Raw genomic sequence first — 23,296 nt, 5'->3', positions numbered from 1 at the left:
CCAACTCCTGGCTTTTGTCTAAGAAAACAAAACAGAACTAGAAGAAAAGTCACTAATTGTTATCTTTCGAAGAAATCATTTAAACAAGTTGAACCTAATTCTTTGGTTTCAGAAAATCTGAAAGGTTAAAAAAAGTCTGGGGCTGGAGAGATGGCACAGCCATTGAGATTACTGGCGGCTCTTCCAGAGGTCCTGAGTTCAATTCCTAACACCCATATGGTGGCTCACCACCATCTGTTATGGATTCTGATGCCTTCTGCAGCGTACGAAGACAGGGCATTTGTGCACTTATAATAAATAAACAAATAAATATTTTAAAATAGGTTCTGAAATTACTCATCACCACAAAAAGGAGAAAATACTGAGGAAAACATTGATAGTATAGCGATCTAGTCTAGTGGTTCTTAACCTGTGGGTTGTGACTCCTTTGAAGCTTGAAGGACCCTTTCAGAGGGGTCACCTAAGACCATTGGAAAACATAAACATTTACAGTTCCTAACAGTAGCCAAATTACAGTTATAAAGTAGCAATGAAAACAGTTTTCTGGTTGGGGGTCACAGCATTAGGAAGGTTGAGAACCACTGCTGTAATCAAAAGGTGAAAACCAGGACCAGCAGACGGCACATCGGACATTAGTGCTTTGTGCACAAGCCTGATTGATAACCTGAGCTAAAATCCCAGAATGCAGAATGGAAGGAGAAAACTAACTCCCCAAAGCTGTCCTCCACGTATGCAGCAGCTCATGCACCTGTACACACAGAACTCAAGGTTTTAACAATTATTACAAAAAAAGATAAAAACCACGTGAAACAAATGTTACATAATACCTAAAGACTTCTCTCACCTTTGTTAAACTGATGAATGTCGCTGTCATTCCCATCCTCACCGACTCCATCTGTGTTCTTCTGGTTCTTTCCCTCCAAATTAACATTCTTGCTACTAACATGTTCATCTCTGTGAAACTGTGATTTCATCTTGAAAGGCGGAACAAAGACTTTGGTGGATTTGCCTGTAACTGAGTGTCTGGTACTTTCAGTTCTTGTAGCAGACACTTTGTGAGCCGGTAAGACTGAAACCATAAGATTGCTTGAAGACTTTTCCAAAGCTGCATGTCTCCAAGGATGCCCTTTAGACTGAAGTCCTTGAGCAGGTGAGGTGAAATGTGGGCTCTGGGTTTCTTGCCTTTCTTTACTTGAGCTATATTAGAGAGAGCACTTAAGAATGCTTGTGTGGCAACAAATGCACACATTGTGTGTGTGTGTGTGTGTGTGTGTGTGTTTAGAGACAGGATCTGGTGACCAATTTGCTTTTGTGAGTTTATGCCACAGAACAATACCACAGCATCCAAGGCTGCCATTACTCCTTATATGAATTCCCAGCTGTTGACGTCACAGCTGTCCTCCCACAGGAGCCCCTTAACCACTCTCTCCAGCCAACCTGCAGGGAACTTTCGTGCTAATAATTCAGTCTTCTCTGGAGCCTCACTCTTCCACTCCGATCCCACCTGTCTTGCTTTTCTTTCTTCTAGAGATTTATACATTTTCTAGCACACATTTCTAATTCAGCCTAAATGAATTAGAATTATTAACTTAAAAACAATCACTCTTTTCCTATGTTATACTAAGATTTAAAAAAAAAAAAATCTTACCAGAAGGGTCCACAGGAAACTGGCTCTAGAGACATGTGGTGTGTGAACAATCTTCTGTCTTTTATTGTGCCTAAAAAAAAATTCCCACACTACAGAGTTAGTGAAAAGTAAGAGGTTTGTTGCCATTTCTGTTTATTATACATTACTGTAAATGTTCACAAAATTTTATCAGATACTGAAATTTTCAATACACATTATGAATATTTAATAATTTTCAAATATACTGAACTTGTAAACTAATAACTATAAATGAAATAACCAACATTTCAAACCTCAATCTTCAATTGTTACAGTTAGCTAACAGCCAGTGTAAATATCATCTCTAAAGTTTGGTTTTATGAAGGGTCAGAGGCAAAGCTTCTGATATTATTCATTCTCAATATGGAATTTACAGCTATTAGACCTACAATTTGTCCACTACTGAGGGATTAGCTGAATAAACTAATGTACAGCCACATGATTGAGTATTATGCAACCATGCAAATGAGTAAGAAGGACATTTACATATTCATTAAGTGTCATTCCCTAGCTTTGCACATTGGTGTTACAGCCAATGAGGTTTATCTGAGGTGCAATATAGCTAACTGAAAACTTTTCCCAATGTCCTGCCTTGATGACATGAAATATAGTTGCCATTGGCAATATTTGACAGTTGCTGGAAACAAATAAACATAACCTATCAATTCTGCATATGCAGAATTATTCTGACAGAAAAACAGCACCATGATACTTCTTTAAGGATTTATAAGGACAAGAACTGCAAATAATTATTTTTTAAATGTATTTTGTTATTTTGTGTGCATGAGTGTTTTGCCTGCATGTATGTCTGTGAACCACATACATGTCTGGTGCCTGAGGAGGTGGGGAGCCTCCATGTGGATGCTGGGAATTTAAACCTGGACCCTTCCCAAGAACAAGAAGTGCTCTTAAGAAATCCAAAGGCTACCTGTGTGCATCCCATCTTGGGAAGACAATGTTGTCTGTAGCTAGCCTGACTGATCGAAACCTTAGCTGGCCGATGGTTTAGAAGACCCTGAGGACAGCAGAGAAGATGAGAATGTGCTCATTCCTTCTGATTCAGCAAATCAGCATTTATGAGGTCATGGAGCAGGCTTTGCTTTTATTCCAGCTTTGATGTTCACAAGAAGTGTCCCCTTTGTGAATTAATGTTCTCTCCTAACTATGATCAGACTAAATTTGAAAAACAGGTTGAAAGTCACTGAAAGAACTGCCCAATGTGCAGCAAACAGTTCCCATATGACTATGACCAGCAGAGGTTTGAAAGCCATTTTGACCAGAATGTTCTCAACTTCGACAAGCTTTTAGTAAGATGTGGAAGTTCTGATAAAGAACTTCTTTAGAGTGCTGTCACTAGGGTCAGGGTACAACTTTGACTACAATAAATACAGTTTTAATCTGTTTTAAAAAAAAGTGCTCTTAATCACTAAGCCAACTTCCCAGACTCAGAATTCTTGTATCTCTATGTATACTGTAAATTTGAACCATGTCTATTCTACAGGAAGGTGATTCTAGGGTGGTCTAAGTGCCCACGATGATCTTATATGGCCCCATCAATCAACACTGTTATGTATACCTGATCACTGTACAAGAGAACATCTGTACAAGACATACAACTGTATATCTGCCTATAGAAGTCAGACTTATCTTGAGACCATTTATTTTCACAGTTAGGCTGACACACAGTAGCTACTCTTTTGCTACAGGATTACCATGGGTACTTGAGAAAATAAGCAATACTCAGATTTGGGAATTCAGCAGATTTTTGTCTTTTTATTAGAATTAATTTTACTCATCATTGTGCAAATATGTGTCCACATGGGTATGCACCTGTGTATGCTTGTGTGTGTAGGGGGGACGGTGTATGCAGAAGGTGAGAGGACAACTTCCAGAAGTTAGTGCTGTCCTTTTAAAATGTGGTGCACTGGGATTGAACTCACGTCTTCAGGCTAAGTGGTGGCAGATGCCTTTACCAGCTGAACCACTTCAGCTGCCTGAGGTTTTTCTTACGTAAATGAAATAAAGTTATATCTACAAGGGCAATAGTAATAATACTTTTGCCTGAGGTAAAATTTAGCTTTGAAGTGAAAATTAGAATTTAGAGAAGTTTGTGTCTGGTCTGTATATTTTCTAATATTTAAAACTTTTCAGACTAAGAAGTCTATCAGTGACAAAGGTGGTTAAATGTTGGGTAATAGTTTGTCAACTTGGAGCTGGGGAGATGGCTCATAGGAAGTGACTACTCTTAACAGAACCTGAGTTGAATTCCCAGCACACATCTGAAGGTAACTCCACCTCCAGGGATCTGATGGCCCTGGCCTTCTCAGGTACTGTAGTCATACACATAGATACTAAATAGGATTTTGGCCTTATTTTAAATACCAAAAATTAAGCCGGACAGTAATGACACACACCTTTTAATCCCAGTACCAGGGAGGCAGAGGCAGGTGAATCTCTGTGAGTTCAAGGCCAGCCTGATCTACAAAATGAGTTCCATGAAGTAAGGGCTACACAGAGACATCTTGTCTCGAAAAACAGGCAGACAAACAAACAAACAAATGTTAAAAAGTAAATAAAAGGAAAGTCAAAAGACCGTAAAGGACTAAGAGGCAAGGCGTCATCTATATATAGTAAGTTGGAGAAATGCCCACCTCATTTGGTAGTAGCGATCATGTGACTTAGAAAAGATGGACTTTGATGAATGGTGTAGATCATTTACCACTTTCATTAAGTTTAAAGTCACTATTTCATAAGCATCTTACACTCTACAACTACAGCTTTGTCAGTGCCCCAGTACTGGCCACTGGATAAACCATCCACATACCAAATACAACAAAAGTTTAACAATTAAACCATTCTGTAAACACAAATAAACCAAGAGAGGACAGTGTAAGAGTGTGATGCAGAGTACTTGTTCAGAGAAAAAATATGAATAAAAACAGTTACCATCTGGAGTGCTTTTTGAAGGCATTAAGGATTTTCCTTTACTTTCTATTATCCTGTCAAATTCATTTAATAAGCTTCTTTTGATTGGGGGTTGTCCTAAAAAGAAAGTTCCATACATATTTGTAATTATAGCAGTTTTACCTTTTAAAAGCCTAGATTAATAACTTTAATAACTAAATACTGACTTATACATGATAAGCAATGAAACAAAACAATACCCCACAGATTAAGTATTATAAAGTTAAATTTGCTCATATAGAATGTGACTTGCATAATATTTGATGAAGTAAAACTTTCTGGCAGGATGGCATATAATAAGCTGACTTCCAGGCTTCTCTCCACAATATGGTGAGGCTAGACAAGAAGATAAAGAATTACTCTGATACTCTGAGTCTACAAGCTTTGTAAAGGGAGCCAATGTCTTTTAAATCATCCACATGAGGATTGGAATGTTAGTTTTGAAATTGATCATAATTGCCAATGTCAACTGATTCAATATTTAAAGATTCTTTCTAGCCTGAGACACTACCAAAACACACTCACTGTGGATTAACCTAATAGTTTTACTAAGTCATTAGACATATATTTAAATGAGAAATCAGAATATAGTCCAATAGTATTAAGAGTAGTACATGAGACCAGAGAGATGGCTCAGTGGTTAAGAGCACTGACATTCTCCCAGAGGAACTAGGTTGTTCTCAGAACCCAGAGAGCAGCTTGCTACTCTTTGTAACACCTGCTCTAGGGGATCCAATACCCCCTTTTGTCAGGCATGTACATGGTACAAAGACATACATGTAGGAAAATCATCCATATATATAAAGAATTCTGAAAAAGAGTAGGACATTATTTACTATTAAACTGTGTTTAAGATACTTGTGAAGGAAGCAAGCAAACACTAAGTTCTCTGCCTGGGTGAGTAACAAACATGCCAGGTTCAATGTTGAGTAACTTGTTTTAAATTTTGTGATTTTAAACATTTAACCAATTGATGGATATTTTTGAGACAGGGTCATGATACTTAACCCAGGCTGCCTTGAATTTAACAATCCTCCTGCTTTAGGTTCTTGAATACTGGGATTACAGCTATCAAATATCATGCCTGGTAGTACTAAACACCATTTTATCAACAATTACCTTGTAAGAGGCATTAACTACACTTTATGGATATGGGAACAGGCTCAGAGAAGCGAGGTAACACATGAAGAGCACAGTAACTAAGTCATACACTGTACTAATTAAGTTATGGCTATACTAGAAACCAGCTTCTAAGTGGTAGAATGGGAACTTCTTTACACATATGGAAAATATTAACATTTCACTAGCTTTGTTGAAAATAAAACTTCTCAGCTTAATTTCTTAATGCCAACTAAAAATACTCTAAAGATCCTTAAAATATGACTTGTTGGTGCAGACTTACAGATATCAAGTTCTAAACCACTGTCCTTCAAACTTCACAGGGGAAAAAAAAAACATTAGTTTTTAACACTATAGCCTAAGAGACTATTGAGGATGAAACACTTGAGAGACAAGCAGACCAAAGCAAAAGTAAAACCTTACCAATTACATCAACAGCCATTCCTCCTCTTTTCCTAGTTCTTGAATTTAACAAAGCCTCGTTTTGGGGACATGTAGACAGTGAGCATTTGTCATGAGTCTGTTCCGAATCCGTCAGCTCATCATCCTCCATAAAAGCTTTGGCAATCTCCACTGCTTCTGTTTCAAAATAGTTCTCTGGCTCTTTGGAATAAAACTCTCCCACATTTGTTTTCATGAGAACATCAGAAAATGTTTCTATTTTTATGTTTTGGGATAAGTTTTGTTCTTTTTCTAAAATATTAGCCTTACTATGGGGCACTTTTGTTCCTAATACCAACTGTGTGTCTTGCTTTCTCCCCATCTGAGAGAGTTGGGGAGAAACTTCAATAGACTGAGTATTGCCTGAAGAACCACTTTTTTTATAATTACCTGGTAAGCTGGGTTTATCATTGTAGGTTTTCTGCAATTCAGAGTTTACAGAGTATTCTGGGGTTCTGTTTTCAACACAAGGTTGAGGAAGTATTTTTGATATGTCTTCAGGTGTAGATGAATGCTGAAGAGTATGTTCAGTTCTGATCAAATCAAATTCCTCTAAGATTCCTTTAACTTTGTGTAAGGCACTTTCTGAAACTGTGACCAGTTTTCCACCTGCAGTGCTAAATCCAGAGAATACAGATGAATTGACATTGCTTGGGAGGGTTTTTGGGAGTGACAATACACCCTGGGTGTTATGCACCACAGAGTTTTCTCTTTTCACAGAGTGATGTAATTTTTCATTACCTTCCAGTGACACCTCAGAAGATAACTGCTTAGCATCACCATCCATCTCAGAAAATACTTGCCTTGCCTTTTCTAATGAAGCATCTGACACTTGTACAGCTTTTCCACTTGCTGTGCTAAAAATCCCATAAGTACGTGAAGGACGGACTTCCTGGGGAGATTCTCTTATAGAATTACATGTATCCCAAGTTTCCAAACTATCAGGTGGTGTTGCAGCTTTCTTTAGTCCAGACACATTTTGGTTATGCTGTAAAATTTGTTCATTCTGAGGATAAAAAATAGCCTTATGTGAGTTTATGTAGACATCACCTGAAGAGCTAGGACATATAAAATCCTCTGATTCATTCAGTGCTTTATGACAGCTTGTCTGGCAAGTGTCTTGTTTACTCTCTCTGTTTTGCTCAATTATTTTATTGCAGTTATCTGTGGATGTCTCTTTTGTTCTTACAGTTTCTTGTGAATGAGCTATAACAAACACGGGTGAGCCTACCTTACAATTCCTTGAATCCAGCATAGCTGAGTCAATGGCTACATTTTTATTTTCAGATGGTGAAGCATTAGTCTCCAGTTTCTGAACACAATCTTCAATTACAGTTTGTGGGTGTAGATTTATTTCTTTTGTAGCAGATACTTTGGAGAAATTGGTGTTGCCTTCAGTATTCTTCATGTCTGGCTGAACATCAGAATCAATCTTATTTTTTAAGAAATGTCCTGAGTCATTATGCACGTCATCACGATGACAAAAACTAGAATGGGGTAGATAGCTGTGACACACATTAGGGTCACTAAAGAGAGTTGAAGCTTGGTTTTGAGAGACATGACTTGTATCAATTTCAGTTCTGATAATGACTAAACTATGTTCATATGAGGTATTTCCTGCAAAATCTTCAGTGTGTTTCTTTACACATTCAATTTCAATAGTATTTCTTGTTCCAAGTTTATCACCCAGTTTTCTGCCTTTGGATAGAGAAGACTCTCTGACACAAGTTTTTCTACTGTCCCCCATATAACATGCCAAAGCAGAATCTTCAGTGACTGAGTAAGAGGACTGACAAATACAGCAAATTCCAGGATTCTTTTCTATTTTATTTTCTATGTTTTCATGCACTTTGGAAGAGGTATCATTTGATGTTGTGAGATTTTCAGTTTGCCTACACAAATGATCATTTTTCTGGGGTAGCATTTCATTCTCCTTAGAGACAAAGTTCTGTATTTCTTCACATTTTGAGGCAGCTACTGCAATTTTCTCACATGCTAATGTAAGTTCTTCTTTACAGTTCCCTCTGTCCTTCAGGGTCTTTGATCCTTGATTACTAAAACTGGTAGTTTTCGTAACACATTGTGTCTCATCAAAAAGGTTTTTCACTTTGTCCAAAGATTCCTGCATAATTTTGACTTTTTTCCCACTAGCTGTATGAAAACTCAACAGAGTAGGTTCTTTGATACTTTGCATTTCATATTCAGAATACTGCTGAAGAACTGGTAATTGACTGACAGTTCCAATTGGGAAATGTTCTTCAAATACCTTTTTAATACTGATTGCTTTCTTGTGACATGAAATATGCATTTTGTCCTTATTTATGCTACAAAGAATTTTAGAATTCAAAGAATCTGAAATGACATCCAATTCTTCTGCTTCCTGATTAAAAATATTCACACTTTTATTTAATGACTCTTCGGAGACTCTGATATTTTTCCCGCTTGCAGTCTGAAAGGATATATTAAACTCTTTTATATTTTGTTCCATATTATCTGAAGGTAATTGTTCTTTATCTGAAGATTTCATATGACACGTTTCCTCAGCTTTCATAACTTCCAAACATGTTAAATCTGATAAACTTTCCTTAATTTGTGTGTTTTCTTCCCTCCCATATTGGGTACATGACTTATTGCCTTGATTAGCAGCACAAGGTAAATCACTGCCACCTTCATGAATATAAACTGTGCCACTTGTACTTGATTTACTACCATCAGAGTTTTCTAATTTATAAGTATTTCTTTGAGAGCTAGTATAATTATCTTCATGTTTTGTATTCTTTACATAATTTTCAGGATTTTTGTCAACAAAAATACAGGTAGTCATTTCAATATTATTTTGTACTGTTACTTGGCACTTACTAGATTTCTCACCAAAACTTTTATCAGTGTTCTGCTTCTTTATCTTAAACACTGAAGCAACAGAATCATGATGTGCACTTGAAGAGAATCCTCTTGGTCCTACTTTTGCAGAAAGCTCCTCACTATTATTTTCAATGTCACTGAACAGTTTCATAGCTTTTCTCAGAGCCTCATTAGACACACCAAGTTTTGTGCCAAGAGCAGAACAAAATCCTCCAAACTCCATTTCATTTATATTTGGTAAAAAACAAGGTGTATTTTTGCTACAAGGGTCTTCTAACAGATGAGGAAAGCTTTGTTTAACTTCAGCCAAACCTTCAAATTGCCTGTGATCTGTCTGACCTACAAATGAGGGATCCACTGGGAGATGAAGATCAACATTTTTCCACTCTTCAGAAGCAGTACTTACAATAGCCATCTGGTTTTTAGGCATCTCAGATGTATTGTTCTCTGCTATGAGACTTGGCTTTCCAAACTGTGTGAATTCAAACTGACTTCCAGATTCTTCCAAGATAGTAGACAGTTCTGTAATTTCTGCTTTTTGGCTGGGCGTTAAATTATGATTTGGATGAAAATCTTGCTTTGAAGAGAACATCTGAGGTGCTATGTGAGTATCTTCATGAGAAACAGATGACTGACTATGAGACTGCGTAGATACAGTAGTAACTGGCTTCAAACCAAATGTATGAGGTTCATTTAGTCTCTTCTGGTTTGCTAATGGAAAGGCATTAACAACATCGATACAAGCTAAACTAGTGGGATACTGTTCTTCAATATCTTTGAAGAACATTTTGCTTTTCTTGACATTATCCTCTGAAAGTTTTATTTCTTTATTGGAAGCTGTTCTGAAGCTACCTCTAAAATTATGGTTCAAGACTGGATCCAAGAACTCTGACCATTTGTCCGAATAATTGTTCCCATCTGATTTGAAATCCAAGGAGGAATTCAACTTGAAATCTTTGTTTGCAGTTCCTTTCTGATGCTGCTCTATAGTATTTCTGCTCTTCCTTGTACAATCATGGACCACAGCTGATGAATCCAAGTCTATCAACACTTGGGCTTCATGCTCATCATCTAAGTCTCCATCTACAGCCATGGAGGAGTTCTTGAGACTAGGCCCTTTTGTGTGGCTGAGGTCTTCTTCCTGGAGTTCCACAGTACTTCCTAAATCAGGTTTATTGCTGTCATTGGTTACTTGAAAAGCAAAATTATTCTCATTGTCTGGGAAAAATTCTTCAGAATTCATTTTGACTGTTACTTCTGAAACAAAAGATGAGTCTTTCTGGTCCTTTTGTATGACTGCTAGTTTTGTATTTTGATTGAACTGCGACTTCACTGAAGAGGACACTTCTATTATATATTCTCTAGGTGGCAGAAGCTCAGAGGTTGTAGAATTTTCACTTAAGACACACATTTCATTTACCCCCAAGGGGATGTTTTTGCTTAATTCAATATTATCTTTACAACTCTCACATTGTAGTTTCTCTGTCATTTTACACAACATTTCCCCTCTAGAAACCACAACTGGCTCTGACAAAGGTGCCTTTGAGCTGGGAGTTAATTTAAGGGTACTTGTTCTGTTGTGGCCACCAAGAGGGTTTTCCTGTGATTCAGAGTTAGTGCTGCTGAGTGGCACTGCTGCTGCATGCCTTCCTGCAGGATGACATACTGAGGCTTTTTCTTTTCCATCAGAAACTTTTGGACTTTTCTGATCATTTTCACAAGGTCTTTTTGGCAAGCATGACAGAGAGTCAGCTTCTAAGGCTATATATGGCTGTGGTTTTTCTTCACTGACTACTGTTTCTTTGTCATTATTCTCCTGAGATATCAATGCATGAATACAACTACTTTCTTCACTGGCAGCAGTCACAAAAGAGTTGGTCAAGGACAAAGACGGCTCTTCACAATCATTTGGTAAATAGCTTCTTTTGACAGAAGAATCTGGTATACCTAAGCAAAGAATACAAAGTAATAGGACAAGTTAGAGTATAATTAATTGCATCCACTCAGTGTTTTTCCCAAGTTAAAAATGTTTAAAATAAGAAGTACAAGAACTGACAGATTTAAAATAAAACTTTGAATGACTGCAATTTTGAAGTTACTAAATTTCTACATGAAAAGGCTAAGGAGTTAGTTCAGTCAGTAAAGTGCCTGCCCTGCAGACCTGAATCCAGGTCCCTAGCATCCCCGAAAAATGCTGGGTATGGCAGATGTATCTATAAACTCCAGGGTTGCAGGATAGTAAACAGAGGCAGGCAGATTCCTGGAGCTCAAACAACTTTTCGGTACTCTAGTACCACTGCAACCAACCTATTCACCATGCTATTTTACAATTTCTCACAGGGAGGCAAAACTGATTTCACATGATGGAGATGAGGAATGGAATAGAATTAACCCATCTTCCTTACATTCCCCAGGCAGGCCTTGAATTCCTAGGCTCAAATAATCTTCCTGTTTCACTTTCCCAAGTAAACACCATTTTTAGCTATCCAATTTGTATATAATAAACACTCTACAGCAGGTACTAAGCAGTCAAGTTTCTAATGTGTTTAGACAGAAAGCTGTCTTAGGAGCCATAGAGCAAGACACAGTGGTGCATGTCTATGATCCCAACTACTTGGAAGACTAAAGCAGGAAGATCACTCAAGGTCAAGTTTAAAACCAGCATAGGGAACAATGGCATGGTGGCTTAGGATGTAAATGCATTTGTCATTGAGGACTTGAAGACCTACATGGTGAAAAGGGAAAACTGACTCAGACAAGTTGTCCACTGACCTCCACACACAGACCATGCATGTGCCATGCATATGCCCACAGATGTATATACAATAAATAAATGCTACAAAAACAAAAAAACAAAGAGCCAACAATATATAGTACAAATCGCCCCAATAAGTTTAAATGACATCATTCTAAACACCAAATCCAAAGTTTCAACAATAATCTATATAGGTACTGTCTGAGATTAAATGATTCCTAGAAGCAAATGGAGGTGGCCCACACATTTAATCCAAGCACTGGGGAGGCAGAGGCAGGTGGATATGTGAGTTCCAAGCTAGCCTGAGTTTCAAAACAGCCAGGGCTACATAGGGCTCGAGCCGAATGGAACCGAACTGAAGCAAAACAACCAAACACAGAGATTTGAAAAACTAAAGAAATCAGGTGTTTCTTTTAAGTTTTTAAAAAACTGTATACACAAATAAGAGAATTTAATTTCATTCATAGGCTATATAAGTTAGAAGAAAAAAAAAATACCTGAGTTCACATTTGTAAAGGTGAATGGTTCTTCAAAAGCACTTGCTTCAAAGTGGGATGAAAGGTTAGAATGCTCTGACTGTCTGTGTGTCTGTAGGTTTTTTTCTTGATGAGATGCATCATCACTTACAGAGTAAATAAACTTTCTTCTTTTATTCTTTAGTGTGGATATTAAACTTGCATTTTTCACAGATGCAGAAGTTTGAGTGAGAATGGTTGGCCAGCTTTCAGCATCAACTGAACCAGGACATAAAGAATCCTCTCTCTGTGAGCATGCAGTAGGTATTCCCAAATCACCTGTTGAGGCTTCATGTTCTTTTGTAAAGGTTGAGCTGGTTATACTATCTGAGAAAACAGTATCCAAAGTCTCTTCAAGTGTCTCTCTCACCTTTAATACAGACTTTTTGATACTCTGAGACAGACAGGCTGTTTGACTCATTCTAGACATCATTTGCTTCCCTGCAATGGAGTCTTCATGTGATTCAAGATACTGTCCTTCATGTTCCTTATCTACCAGAGTTTCCTCACTGAACACCTTTTCTGGTTCTGGAAGACTAGAAATATGAGGAAAAGAATTTTCTGAAGTGATAGAGCTAGTACCTTCTTTCTTCATATCTATCAAGTGTTCGTCTGAAATACTTTGGTTATGAGAAGAAATATGAAGTAAGGGTATTATTGTTCCTGTCTGGGTTCCATTTAGACCAGAGAGGTTTGGCTGAGACCATCTACTGTCTGAACACTGTACAGCTTCATTGCAGATTTCCTCACTCTGGCTGTAAAAGGGCTTCTGGTTTGTTACACCTGGATCTAAGGGATCGATATCTCTTGGTTCAATTTCAAGTGCAAATGAGTTTTTATCATCAGCTTGTCTTCCAGATTCTTCACTTAATTCATCAGTTCTTGTTTCACAGAAAATTTTCTTTCTCATCTTGCCCTTTCTCATTTTCTGTAGATTTCTGGTTCTGCACTTAGGAAAACATAATGAGAAACTATCTTCTTCAGAAGTGTCTACAGCTGTCTCCCCAACTTCTAGAACATTTGGTATTGGCTTTCTAAGGCAGTCTTTGAAGCTATTTATTTTGCCAGACGAATCCCCTAACATTTTCCCAAGTCCTGTTAAAATTCAAAACAAGCACATTATAACATTTACAATGCAACTATATTCTTCATATTATTCTCACAATTTTTTTCAGAAATGGTTCACTTTAAATAATACACAGGCCAGCAGTAAGGGGTTGTTCTGAATGCCAGTTCTTCTGGCAAATTACTTCTCCTAAATCCAAATTCCAATGTGTTCAAAGTCTTTATTCACACCTTAATCTTTAATAACTCACTTTTTTTTTCAGTTTTATACAATTAAGGGTTACCTCTAAAAGTGCTATCTACTCAACCTAGTATTCTAAGAACTATCAATCCACATGTAGCAAGTCAATTCTGTATGACTACAACTATGGGAAAAAAAATCTAGGGGGCTGGAGAAATGGCTCAGAGGTTAAAAGCACTGCCTGCTCTTCCAGAGGTCCTGAGTTCAATTCCCAGCAACCGCATGGTGGCTCACAACCATCTGTAATGGGATCTGCTACCTTCTTCTGGTGTGTCTGAAGACAGTGACAGTGTTCTCATATAAATAAAATAAGTAAATAAATCTTTAAAAAAAAAAAAAGAAAAGGAAATCTATCAAGTTAGTTTCTATCTTCCATATTTTAGAGGTTGAAAAAAAAAGCAATGGCACTTCTCCTTAAGAAAAGAACAGTGACACCAATTCAGATCAGTAGCTCAATTAAACAGACACACTTACCCTGACTAAAAGCTTCTCCCTGGTTTTTGTTTTCACTGTCAGACACAGAGAGAATAGATCTGTCATTCTTTTTCAGACTTTCATTGTGGTTAGAAAAACAGCTTTTCAAACTCTGCAGAAATTATGTTAAAAATCATTAATTAGTGTAACTCTTTCATTATACACATATATACATGTTATTGAATAGAAAGACAGAAGAGGTTTTATAGGAAGAAATTACATATAGGATCATGTTAAAAAACATCTCCAAGGGAGCTGGAGAGATGGCTTAGTGGTAAAGACTGCTCTTCCAGAGAGGTCCTGAGTTCAAATACCAGCAACCACATGGTGACTCACAACCATCTGTAATAAGATCTGATGTCCTATTCTGGTGTGTCTGAAGTGTATTCATATACATAAAATAAAATAAATAAACCTTAAAAGTAAAAAGAAACATCTCCAAAAGCTTAGGAAAATTATAAATTGCAGTTAAAAAATGCAGGATATCTGGGGCACAGTGACACATATAATCCTAGTACTTGGGAAGCAGATGCAGGATGATCATTTCAAGTCTGAGGCCAAATGGTTTAAACAACTATTTTCAGGCTAGCAGCTAGACCTGCATAGCAAAACCCATCACAAAAAGTAAAAAAAAAAAAAAAAAAAAAAAAAAAAGCTTAAGGAACAATAACTGCCCCACCAAAAACTGTAGAGCTATTGGTCGTTGACAGCTACCAAGAAAGAGAGAGTCATTGGGGGGTGGGGGCTATCCCATTTTCCTGTGCCCCATACCCATATGCACCCAGGGCCACTAATTAGATTCAAGGGATCTTTTTAAGAAGAAAAAAAAATGAAGTCGAGAGTAGATCATGTTGGGAGGATTACAGGGAAGTTAGAGGAGGAAGAGAAGGTGAATATGATTAAAACTAATTATATACATGAATGGCCGCCTAAGAATTAACAAAATATTTTTTTTTTTAAAGCATAAAAACCACCAACAACACAAAATGAAGTGAAGGCACTCGGAATGAGTAGTATGGAAAGTGATTCAGCCTGATACTGACTTACAGCAGGAGAGCCAGCAGGAAATGCACTTCTGTGCGCTTCTTCATCTCGGGCTATAAAACACAAATTAGATTTAGCTGTAGTGGATTACATGTCACACACTAAGATTAATACATGAACTGACTTTTTCAAGAACACCTCCTTCACACATACACATCTGAAAGAAAATTATGTGACCAAATTCATCAACTAGAAACACCAACATGGTCTGACTTGTCACACTGTTTCTTAATGTGGTTTGATTTAATACTAGCTTTATGTTCTCTACAAAGGTCGCATCTTCAAAGTCTCCTTGGGAGCCTTTAGCCTCTATGTAGACAATGCTACAGACAGAAGGCATAATTAATACTAACTACTTCTTAGCTTCCAGCCTTTAGTATTTCACATAAACAACAAAAGTCCAGTCATTTCTAGCTAAATGAATCAAAACTAAAGTTATTTGGCTGGAATCATCAAAACAAGCCCTGGTTTGAGGGCTGGCAAGATGGCTTAGAAGGTAAAGGGATTAGTTGCCAAATCTGATACCCTAAGCTGGATTCCTGGAACTCGTGGTGGAAGAAAAGAACCAACCCTGTTAATTGTCCTCTGACCTCCACACAAATGCTATGACACTTATCAATGGGCATACTGGCTCACATGCAGAATTTTAAAAAGAAATTGAAATACTAAAAAAATTATGGTTTGAATATAAACTCGTAATTTGAGGATTGCCAGTCATATACATATCTTATGAAAGAGCACATATACATAACATAGTTATATATTGTGGATACATGTGTAGGAAGTTATCAGCTGACAGAGTGCTAAAATATGTGACTCTTTGCATTTTAAATAACACACAAAAAGTTACTCTACACTTATCACACAGTGATATGTGTTTTCATGTTTGCTTACATGTTTAACCTTTATTTTCTGTATATGGGTGTTTTGTCTACAAATATGTATGTACATCACATGCATACAGGGGTCTGTAGGAGCTAGAAGACACCAGTTCTCCTGGAACTGGAGCTATGGACAGTTGTGAGCCATCATGTGGGTGCTGAGAACTGAACCAAGATCCTCTCCAAGAGCAGCCAGTGCTCTTAACCACTGAGCCACCTCTCCAGCCCTCCCATGTTTCTTTCTAACATAAGATTGGAAGATGACAACTTAGCAGCCTCATCCAGCTCTTCCTGTCCAGTACACATTTGTCACTGTTACCTATGAGCACAGTGGAACTAAGGGTTGGTGGTGTAGCTAATGAACTTGTCCAAGACATATCAGGATCCACTTCAACTCCCAGACTTTCAGAAATATGTTTTGGTGTCTGACCCTATAAAGAAAGACGGCAGTTAATTTACAGAAACACTGACGATTAACTTTTCATTCACACTTTATCATTTGCTTAATGCCCCCGTGAGAAAGTATGCTAAGTACAGATCTCAACTCTCAAGTTAAAGGGCTAATAAACACTGTCACACTCTCAACTGATATAACATAAGGAACCCAAGCAAAACATTTACCTCCTCAAGTTTTGGTGTATAAAATAAACTTCCAGATACCACTGCAGGTGAAAAAAAAAAAAAAAACAGAAAATTATTAGATCTTTATTAGATCTAAAACCTACAAGTAAAAAACATAGGACTGGAGACATAGCTCAGCATTTAAGAGCACTGGCTGCTAAGGGGATCTTACTTCTGGCCTCTGGACACCAGGCTCGCACGTAGTGTACACACATACACATTGGCAAAACACATATATGTACAACTTACAAGCTAATAAGGTCTCAAAAGACAATAAAAATAAGAAATTTGCTGTGCTCATACCTGGCTTTTCTCGTGGTACCACCTGTGTACATCGCAGAGTAAGAGGGCTAGACAAAACGAAACAGTGGCCTCAGGTTAAAAGAACAGCAGCAGCAACAAAGAGATCATTGAATATCGAGTCTTAGTGGCTGTATGGTTTTGGAGACAAGGGCTATGTTAGCCTGGGCTGGCTTCATACTGCACTTGGATGTGGGTTACCAGACTTGGCTCAAAGTTTCTGACATAAAAATTACTAAATTAAGGAATCTATTACACAAAATTTAAAAATAGAAGTTCTTCTAGGAGGTACTCAGCCAAAGCAATCTGAATGAAAGCTTATTTCTGTGAAACAAACACATAGAAGAAAATGTTCTAAGTACATTTTAATAACAGATATGCATGATGGTGGTTCATGACTGAATCCTGCCTTGTGGGAGGCTAATGCTAGAGAATTCTGAGTGCAACACCAGCCTGGACTGTAGAGACCAGGCCTTAAAAATCAAACACAGAAAACATGTCTTATGCACATATAAAATATACATCAGTCTCTTCATACCTTTCACTGAGACAAGATTTCAGAGGTGGACTGGCAACACCCACCACAGGGTCCATTTTGGCCTTCTTTTTGTCGTGTTTACGTTTGCTATTTGCAACAACCCTCCCTGAAACAGAATAATCCAGTGAGGATGCAGACACTGTACATTTTGAGCTCTTACTTTTTGAACTTAAGAACAGAAAAAAAACAAAAAAACAAAAAAACAACAAAAAAAAAAAACCAACAACAAAAAAACATAAGGAGCTGGTGCCTCCTACAGAAATGCATCTAAGGGATAATGCACATCCTATATATGACATCATAGAAGACACCTAGTCCAACCTGACTGTCACTCTGTGAAAAGCTTCCATCATTCCTAAATACAAGTGGGAAAGCAAGGCTTCATGACAGCAACCTCCCCTGCCCCTTCCTTCCTCTTTGGTGCTGAACACTGAGACTAGGGCTTTCCAAATGATGAACATGCACACTACCAAAACACACTGCTGGGCGGCTGATGGCTATCCTTTTGCGTTCCACTTTTGGTTGTAACCCAACCATTTGGCTTCTCTGAAAAAATGTTGTTAAACCTGCAGAACTGTGTACAAGATGTTTGTTCCCCTGCATACCCTTTTTATGTAAAGACAGAATCCCTCTCTATAGTACTGGTTGTCCTAAAACTTGCTCTGTAGACTAGGCTGGCCTTGAACTCATAGAGATCCACCCGATTCTGCCTCCTGAATGCTAGGATCAAAGGAGCGCACCCCCCACCAACCGGTAAATCCTGTCTTGTCACTATATCCATAGCAATTACAATACCTGCTCACTGAGCATATCACAAAGTAGTACTCTAAAGAAAAGGGCAGGCACTGGAGAGATGGCTCAGAGGTTAAGAGCACCGACTGCTCTTCCTAGAGGTCCCGAGTTAATTCCCAGCAGCCACATGGTGGCTCAACCATTTATAATGAGATTCAATGCCCTCTTCTGGTGTGTCTGAAGATAGCTACAGTGTACTCACATACAAAAACTAAATAAATAATTTAAAACATTCTAGAACGTGAGTCCTGACTATACAATAAAAGGAAGTATTAAAAAAAAGGGGGGGGGGCCTGAAAAGATGGCTCAGTGGTTAAGAGCATTGGTTGCTCTTCCAGAGGTCCTGAGTTCAATTCCCAGCAGCCACATGGTGACTTACAACCATCTGTAATTGGATCTGATGTCCTCTTCTGGTGTGTCTAAAGACAGCTACAGTGTACTCACATAAGTAAAATAAATTAAAAAAAAAAGAAAAAGAAAAAGAAAAAGAAAAGGGCATACTATGTCAAGAAAGTAATAAATATTCCAGAGACTGAATGAATACACAACTTGACTAAACAAGTGTTTACAAACACCTGGCATCCAAGAGAAACTGCTATCAAATTAAAATACTCACAAGAAATTGATTACAAAAAAATCTCCACCCTACTCTAACTTGAAGAGATATAGCTTAGTAAACATCAAGACAAGCATTTTGAATATTTTAAATATCCAAGTCATAATTCAGAAAATCTTAGTTGGTGGCATATTAATCACAGGAAGAAAGAAAAGAGGCATTTATTAAATACCTAAATCATTTCAATGAAACAAGGCTTATCACGTATTATTGCCACCAACCCCACTCTTCCGTCAGGAAAAAGATGAGGAAGATTAATTTGCACAACAGAACTCAGTTCATCACAGAGCTGATTTTTCAGACAAGCTCATGTGCCCTCTATCACATAGCATTACCCAATTTAAATCCGAAGTGAACTAATTCTTTAATTGTTATTTTCTTTGAGAAGGAGTCTCTCGAGAATGTAGCTCTGGCTGTCCTGAACTTGATACGTAAACCAGGCTGGCCTCAAACTCACAGAGATCTCCCTGTTTCTGCCTCTCTAGTGCCACCCCACTTAGGTACAGTTACCTGATTCTCTGAAAGGCGACTGGTCTAGTGGTAAAGTTTGACTTTGGTCTTTGAATATTATTGGCGTTGAAGCAAACTGATGGTAAGAGGGATTCCTCTGTGGTGTTTTAAACAGCTGTGGTCCATAACTGTGGGGCTTGTATTCAGATTCTTCTGGAGGTTCAAAATTATATGGTGGAGCTTCTGCAGAAAGTTCTTCAAACCAGTTGAGGCTTATTGGTCCTAAATCTGCAAAAAAGACAAAAATCTCATCTTAGTTTTAATGAATGACATGGAGAAACTCACAAACAATGAAGATCACAATAAAGAACAGGACTGCTAAAGGTGAGTCCATCCTTGCTGTGCCTGACAACCTGAGTTAGACTGAAGCACACACTCAGCTGTCTCCTCATTACTGTGTCATGGGGATGTGTATGCACACATATGTACAAGCAATAAATAGACGCAAAAAGGTTCAAAGATCACAGTATAGAATAAAGGAGGGGCATATTATACTCACCTGTTACTCCAGCTTTCAGTAGGTCTGAGACAGGAGGACTACAATTTTGAAGACTTTTGAGGCAACACATTGAGATCTTCATCTCAAAACACAAAACAGTGCAGCAAGATAGCTTGGCAGGTAAACCAACCCACCATGAAATACATCAAGATACACAAACAATAAAACAAACTAATGCTAAACAAAAGGAACTTGAAATGTTGATCAGCTGAGCACCGTGATGCATAGCTATAATCCTAGCACTTGGGGGCTGAGGCAGAAATATCTCAAGTTTGAGTCTGGCCTGGGATACAAAAAGACCTCTTCTCACTTGGGTATATTACAACTTATACTTTTAGCATTTGGAAGGATGCAGGAGTTCCAGGTTAGCTTGCCTATATAGATAAAAACTAATCAAGAAAGGGCGGTAAGAGGGAGAGGAAGCAAGAAAGAGAGAGGGAAAGACAGGGAAGGAAGGAAGGAAGGAAGGAAGGAAGGGGGGGAGGGAGAGAGCAAGGTAGCAATAGAGGGAAGCCAGAGAGAGGCAGAGAGATCATTGAATTCAAAGCCAGCCTGGTCTACAGAGCAAGTCCCAGAACAGCCAGGGATATACAGAGAAACCCTGTCTCAAAGAAGGCCAAAAAAGAAAACAAAAAACTCCATAATCTAGTACATACTAAATATAGAAAACAAAAAAATAAGACAAAAATGAACAAAACAATGAGAAAGAGAAGAGAAAAAAGCCAAACAAGAATTGTAACCCCTAATTACTTAAAGGCTTATTAAATTAAGCAAGATTATTAGTCTACTCTTTTGAAAGTGCACTAATGTTTGTATAACTTCACAAAACTTACAGAGATAGAATTTAGGTATATTACCTAATTTTCTTAATAATACTAATGATTTAGAATTGAAAAAAAAAAGAAACTATTCACAGTAAGCATGTACTCCATGGATAAAACTGAAAGGATCATGAAGACACTGAGACTCAGTGTGACAAATCTTTGAAAGAGAACCACTTTCAAGTAAACATAAGAAAGATTTTTATATGGCAACAACAAATGTCAAACAGGAACCACCCACCCTATACACCTGTTACTCATGCCTCAGGGGATTCAGTATATTTTTATAATTAGAGCACAGTGTTCTTTGCCTTTTTCACAATGTCAATATCTGTACAATGAGGAATAAGATATGTGAACAACTGTTGCATCTCCATGACAGGAGGCAGTGGACCCAACTACACTAGCACTTAATACTTCCTACCAACCCAAAGTGTAATGCCATAGACTCACAAAGTAAAAATGAGCAGTATGAAACTTATGTTTCAACCTTTTTATTACTGTGTATCTGACGTATGTGGGTGTGCATGTGCCAGTGTGCATGTGGAGAAAGAGTTGCTTTGGTCTTTCTACCTTCATGTGGCTTTTGGTGCACAAACTGGTCATCAGACCTATGTAGCACACACCTTTGCCCACTAAACCACCTGAGGGGACCAAGCTTAACTCTTTAGCCTGCTTTTTTAATACTTTCTGAGAAACAAAATGCTTTTAACATTCCTGCATACTGAAGTGTAACAGACGAGTGCTCCTGTTGAGCTGTGAATAGAACTAGAGCACTCTTCATGGAAGGCCATCTTTTCCTTGGAAGGACTGCCAGGCTCTGAAGTGGAGAGTTTGGTAGACATTTTCTCAAGAACTAAGTGAGCTTTTTATAATAAATACAAAAGTTTGTTGCCAACGATGAAATGTGATCAAAATGAAATTAATAATTTCTCGAGACTCACAGTAGCTGACTTCTCCCAAACCTGGAAAACTTATCTGATCAGATCACTTGTCATATTAATGGATGTGATCTTTCTCGTGCTCTGTCAATACTCACAATATCTAACTCAGAGCCTGGTGTGGCTGTTCACACTGCAATCCCAATACTCAGGATGATCACTGCAAGTCTAAAACCAGACTGATCCACATAGCAAGTTGTAAATCAGTCATGGTTACAGAGCAAGACAATGTCATTTAACAAAGAAAACTAGGGTTGGAGAGATGATGATTCAGTGGTTAAGAGGACCCAAATTCAATTCAGTCTAGCATCCACATCACCTGTAATGCCAACTCCACGGGATCTGATGCCCTCTTCTGACCTTTGTAGCCACATTCACAAACAAACAAACACACACACACACACACACACACACACACACACACACACAGAGTTCAAGATAAAATAAATCCTAAAAGAAGGTTTGACAAGTGCTCACCACTAGTGTCACCACTGCTTCTGATCTGCTGGTAGTACTTTCAAAACTGTTCTTTCCACTGGAAGTCAAGGAGTTAGCTCCCCCTCTATTTAGGTAGTCTATATCATCTGGTTAACTAGATCCGACTCCACAGCTGTTTACAGTACAAAGGAAACTGTCAAGTATTAGTTATTTTGCTTTTGAATTTAGAAACAGTCTCAAGTGCCCCTCACTGGCCTCAAGCTCACTATCTGGCTGAGGATGACCTTCCTCCTGCCCCTAGCTCCCAAATGGTGAGATTATATTAATCAGCTATTCTCAGTTAATTGACACTGAGGAACAAACGCAGAGACCAGGATCACTCCTACCCCTCTTGCTTTTGGGTTTTTCTTTTTTAACATTAGGTCTAAGCTCTGTCGATCCTGACATCCAGGAATTCCCTATGTAGCCCAAGTTGGCTCTGAACTCATATGTAACCCACCTACAGTTCAGTCTCCTGCCTCAGCTTCCATAGGATTATAAATGTGTGTCATCACACCTAGCTCAAGTAATTTTGGTTCGTTTGTCGGAGACAGGTTCTCTATAAAGCCCTTGCTGTCTTATGTCTCTCTTTTTAAACCAGGCTGGCCTCAAACTCAGAAGAGTCCACCTGCCTCTGCCTCCCAGGTGCTGGGGTGTTTGTTTTTAAAGCAAGCATTCACCTTGACTTAATTTTTAAAAAATTGATGGGACTTAATTTACCAAGTTTTATAAAACTCAATACCTTCTGTGCTGCATCTCGCCTTAAAAATTTCCCAAAAAGTTGGTCTCCTTTTGTATTCAACAGGCATTTTCTCTATAGTATTTCTCCGATGCTTGGTAAAGAAGTCTGCAAAAGAGAAAGTAACATACACTTCACAGGCCCGCTTTCTTGTGACAGGTAAAACCAGAATCGCTGGTAAGCTTGTCCAACGTAACTACCTTAGGCCTATCTTTTGGGACAAGAACAGAACTAATCATGAAGATGTGGAGAGTTTATAATTGTGCCTTGAACCAAATGGCTAGTAGATACATCACAGCACCCGAAAGCGGAGATGGTCAGAGTCAGTAACAAGAAAAACTTTACGCTATTTAAAATTATTCACGCTAACTAATTAAATTGCTGAGACACGGACGTTAGGTAATTCTGCAACTGC

The 23,296-nt window shown here is 38.1% G+C and overlaps 1 protein-coding gene across 1 annotated transcript in view; it reads right to left on the bottom strand.

Annotated features, from left to right (window-relative positions):
• The window catches only part of BRCA2 (BRCA2 DNA repair associated), a gene marked incomplete at its 5' end in the record, with an annotated part of 41,225 nt that extends 18,274 nt beyond the window's left edge, over positions 1-22,951 (bottom strand). The window contains 13 exons of the mRNA XM_080940501.1: positions 845-1,197; positions 1,649-1,718; positions 4,613-4,708; positions 6,173-10,999; positions 12,305-13,417; positions 14,103-14,214; positions 15,150-15,199; positions 16,347-16,458; positions 16,649-16,689; positions 16,952-16,998; positions 17,487-17,592; positions 19,405-19,632; positions 22,885-22,951. Coding sequence (XP_080796627.1) covers positions 845-1,197; positions 1,649-1,718; positions 4,613-4,708; positions 6,173-10,999; positions 12,305-13,417; positions 14,103-14,214; positions 15,150-15,199; positions 16,347-16,458; positions 16,649-16,689; positions 16,952-16,998; positions 17,487-17,592; positions 19,405-19,632; positions 22,885-22,951 — 7,222 coding nt within the window. The remainder of the gene's footprint in view (positions 1-844; positions 1,198-1,648; positions 1,719-4,612; positions 4,709-6,172; positions 11,000-12,304; positions 13,418-14,102; positions 14,215-15,149; positions 15,200-16,346; positions 16,459-16,648; positions 16,690-16,951; positions 16,999-17,486; positions 17,593-19,404; positions 19,633-22,884) is intronic.
• Between the last annotated feature and the right edge of the window lie 345 nt (positions 22,952-23,296).

Source organism: Micromys minutus (assembly GCF_963924665.1).
Source record: "Micromys minutus genome assembly, chromosome: 29".
Taxonomy (NCBI): domain Eukaryota; kingdom Metazoa; phylum Chordata; class Mammalia; order Rodentia; family Muridae; genus Micromys; species Micromys minutus.
The sequence above is the reverse complement of the archived record's forward strand: the minus strand, read 5'-3'. Positions and strand labels throughout refer to the sequence as shown.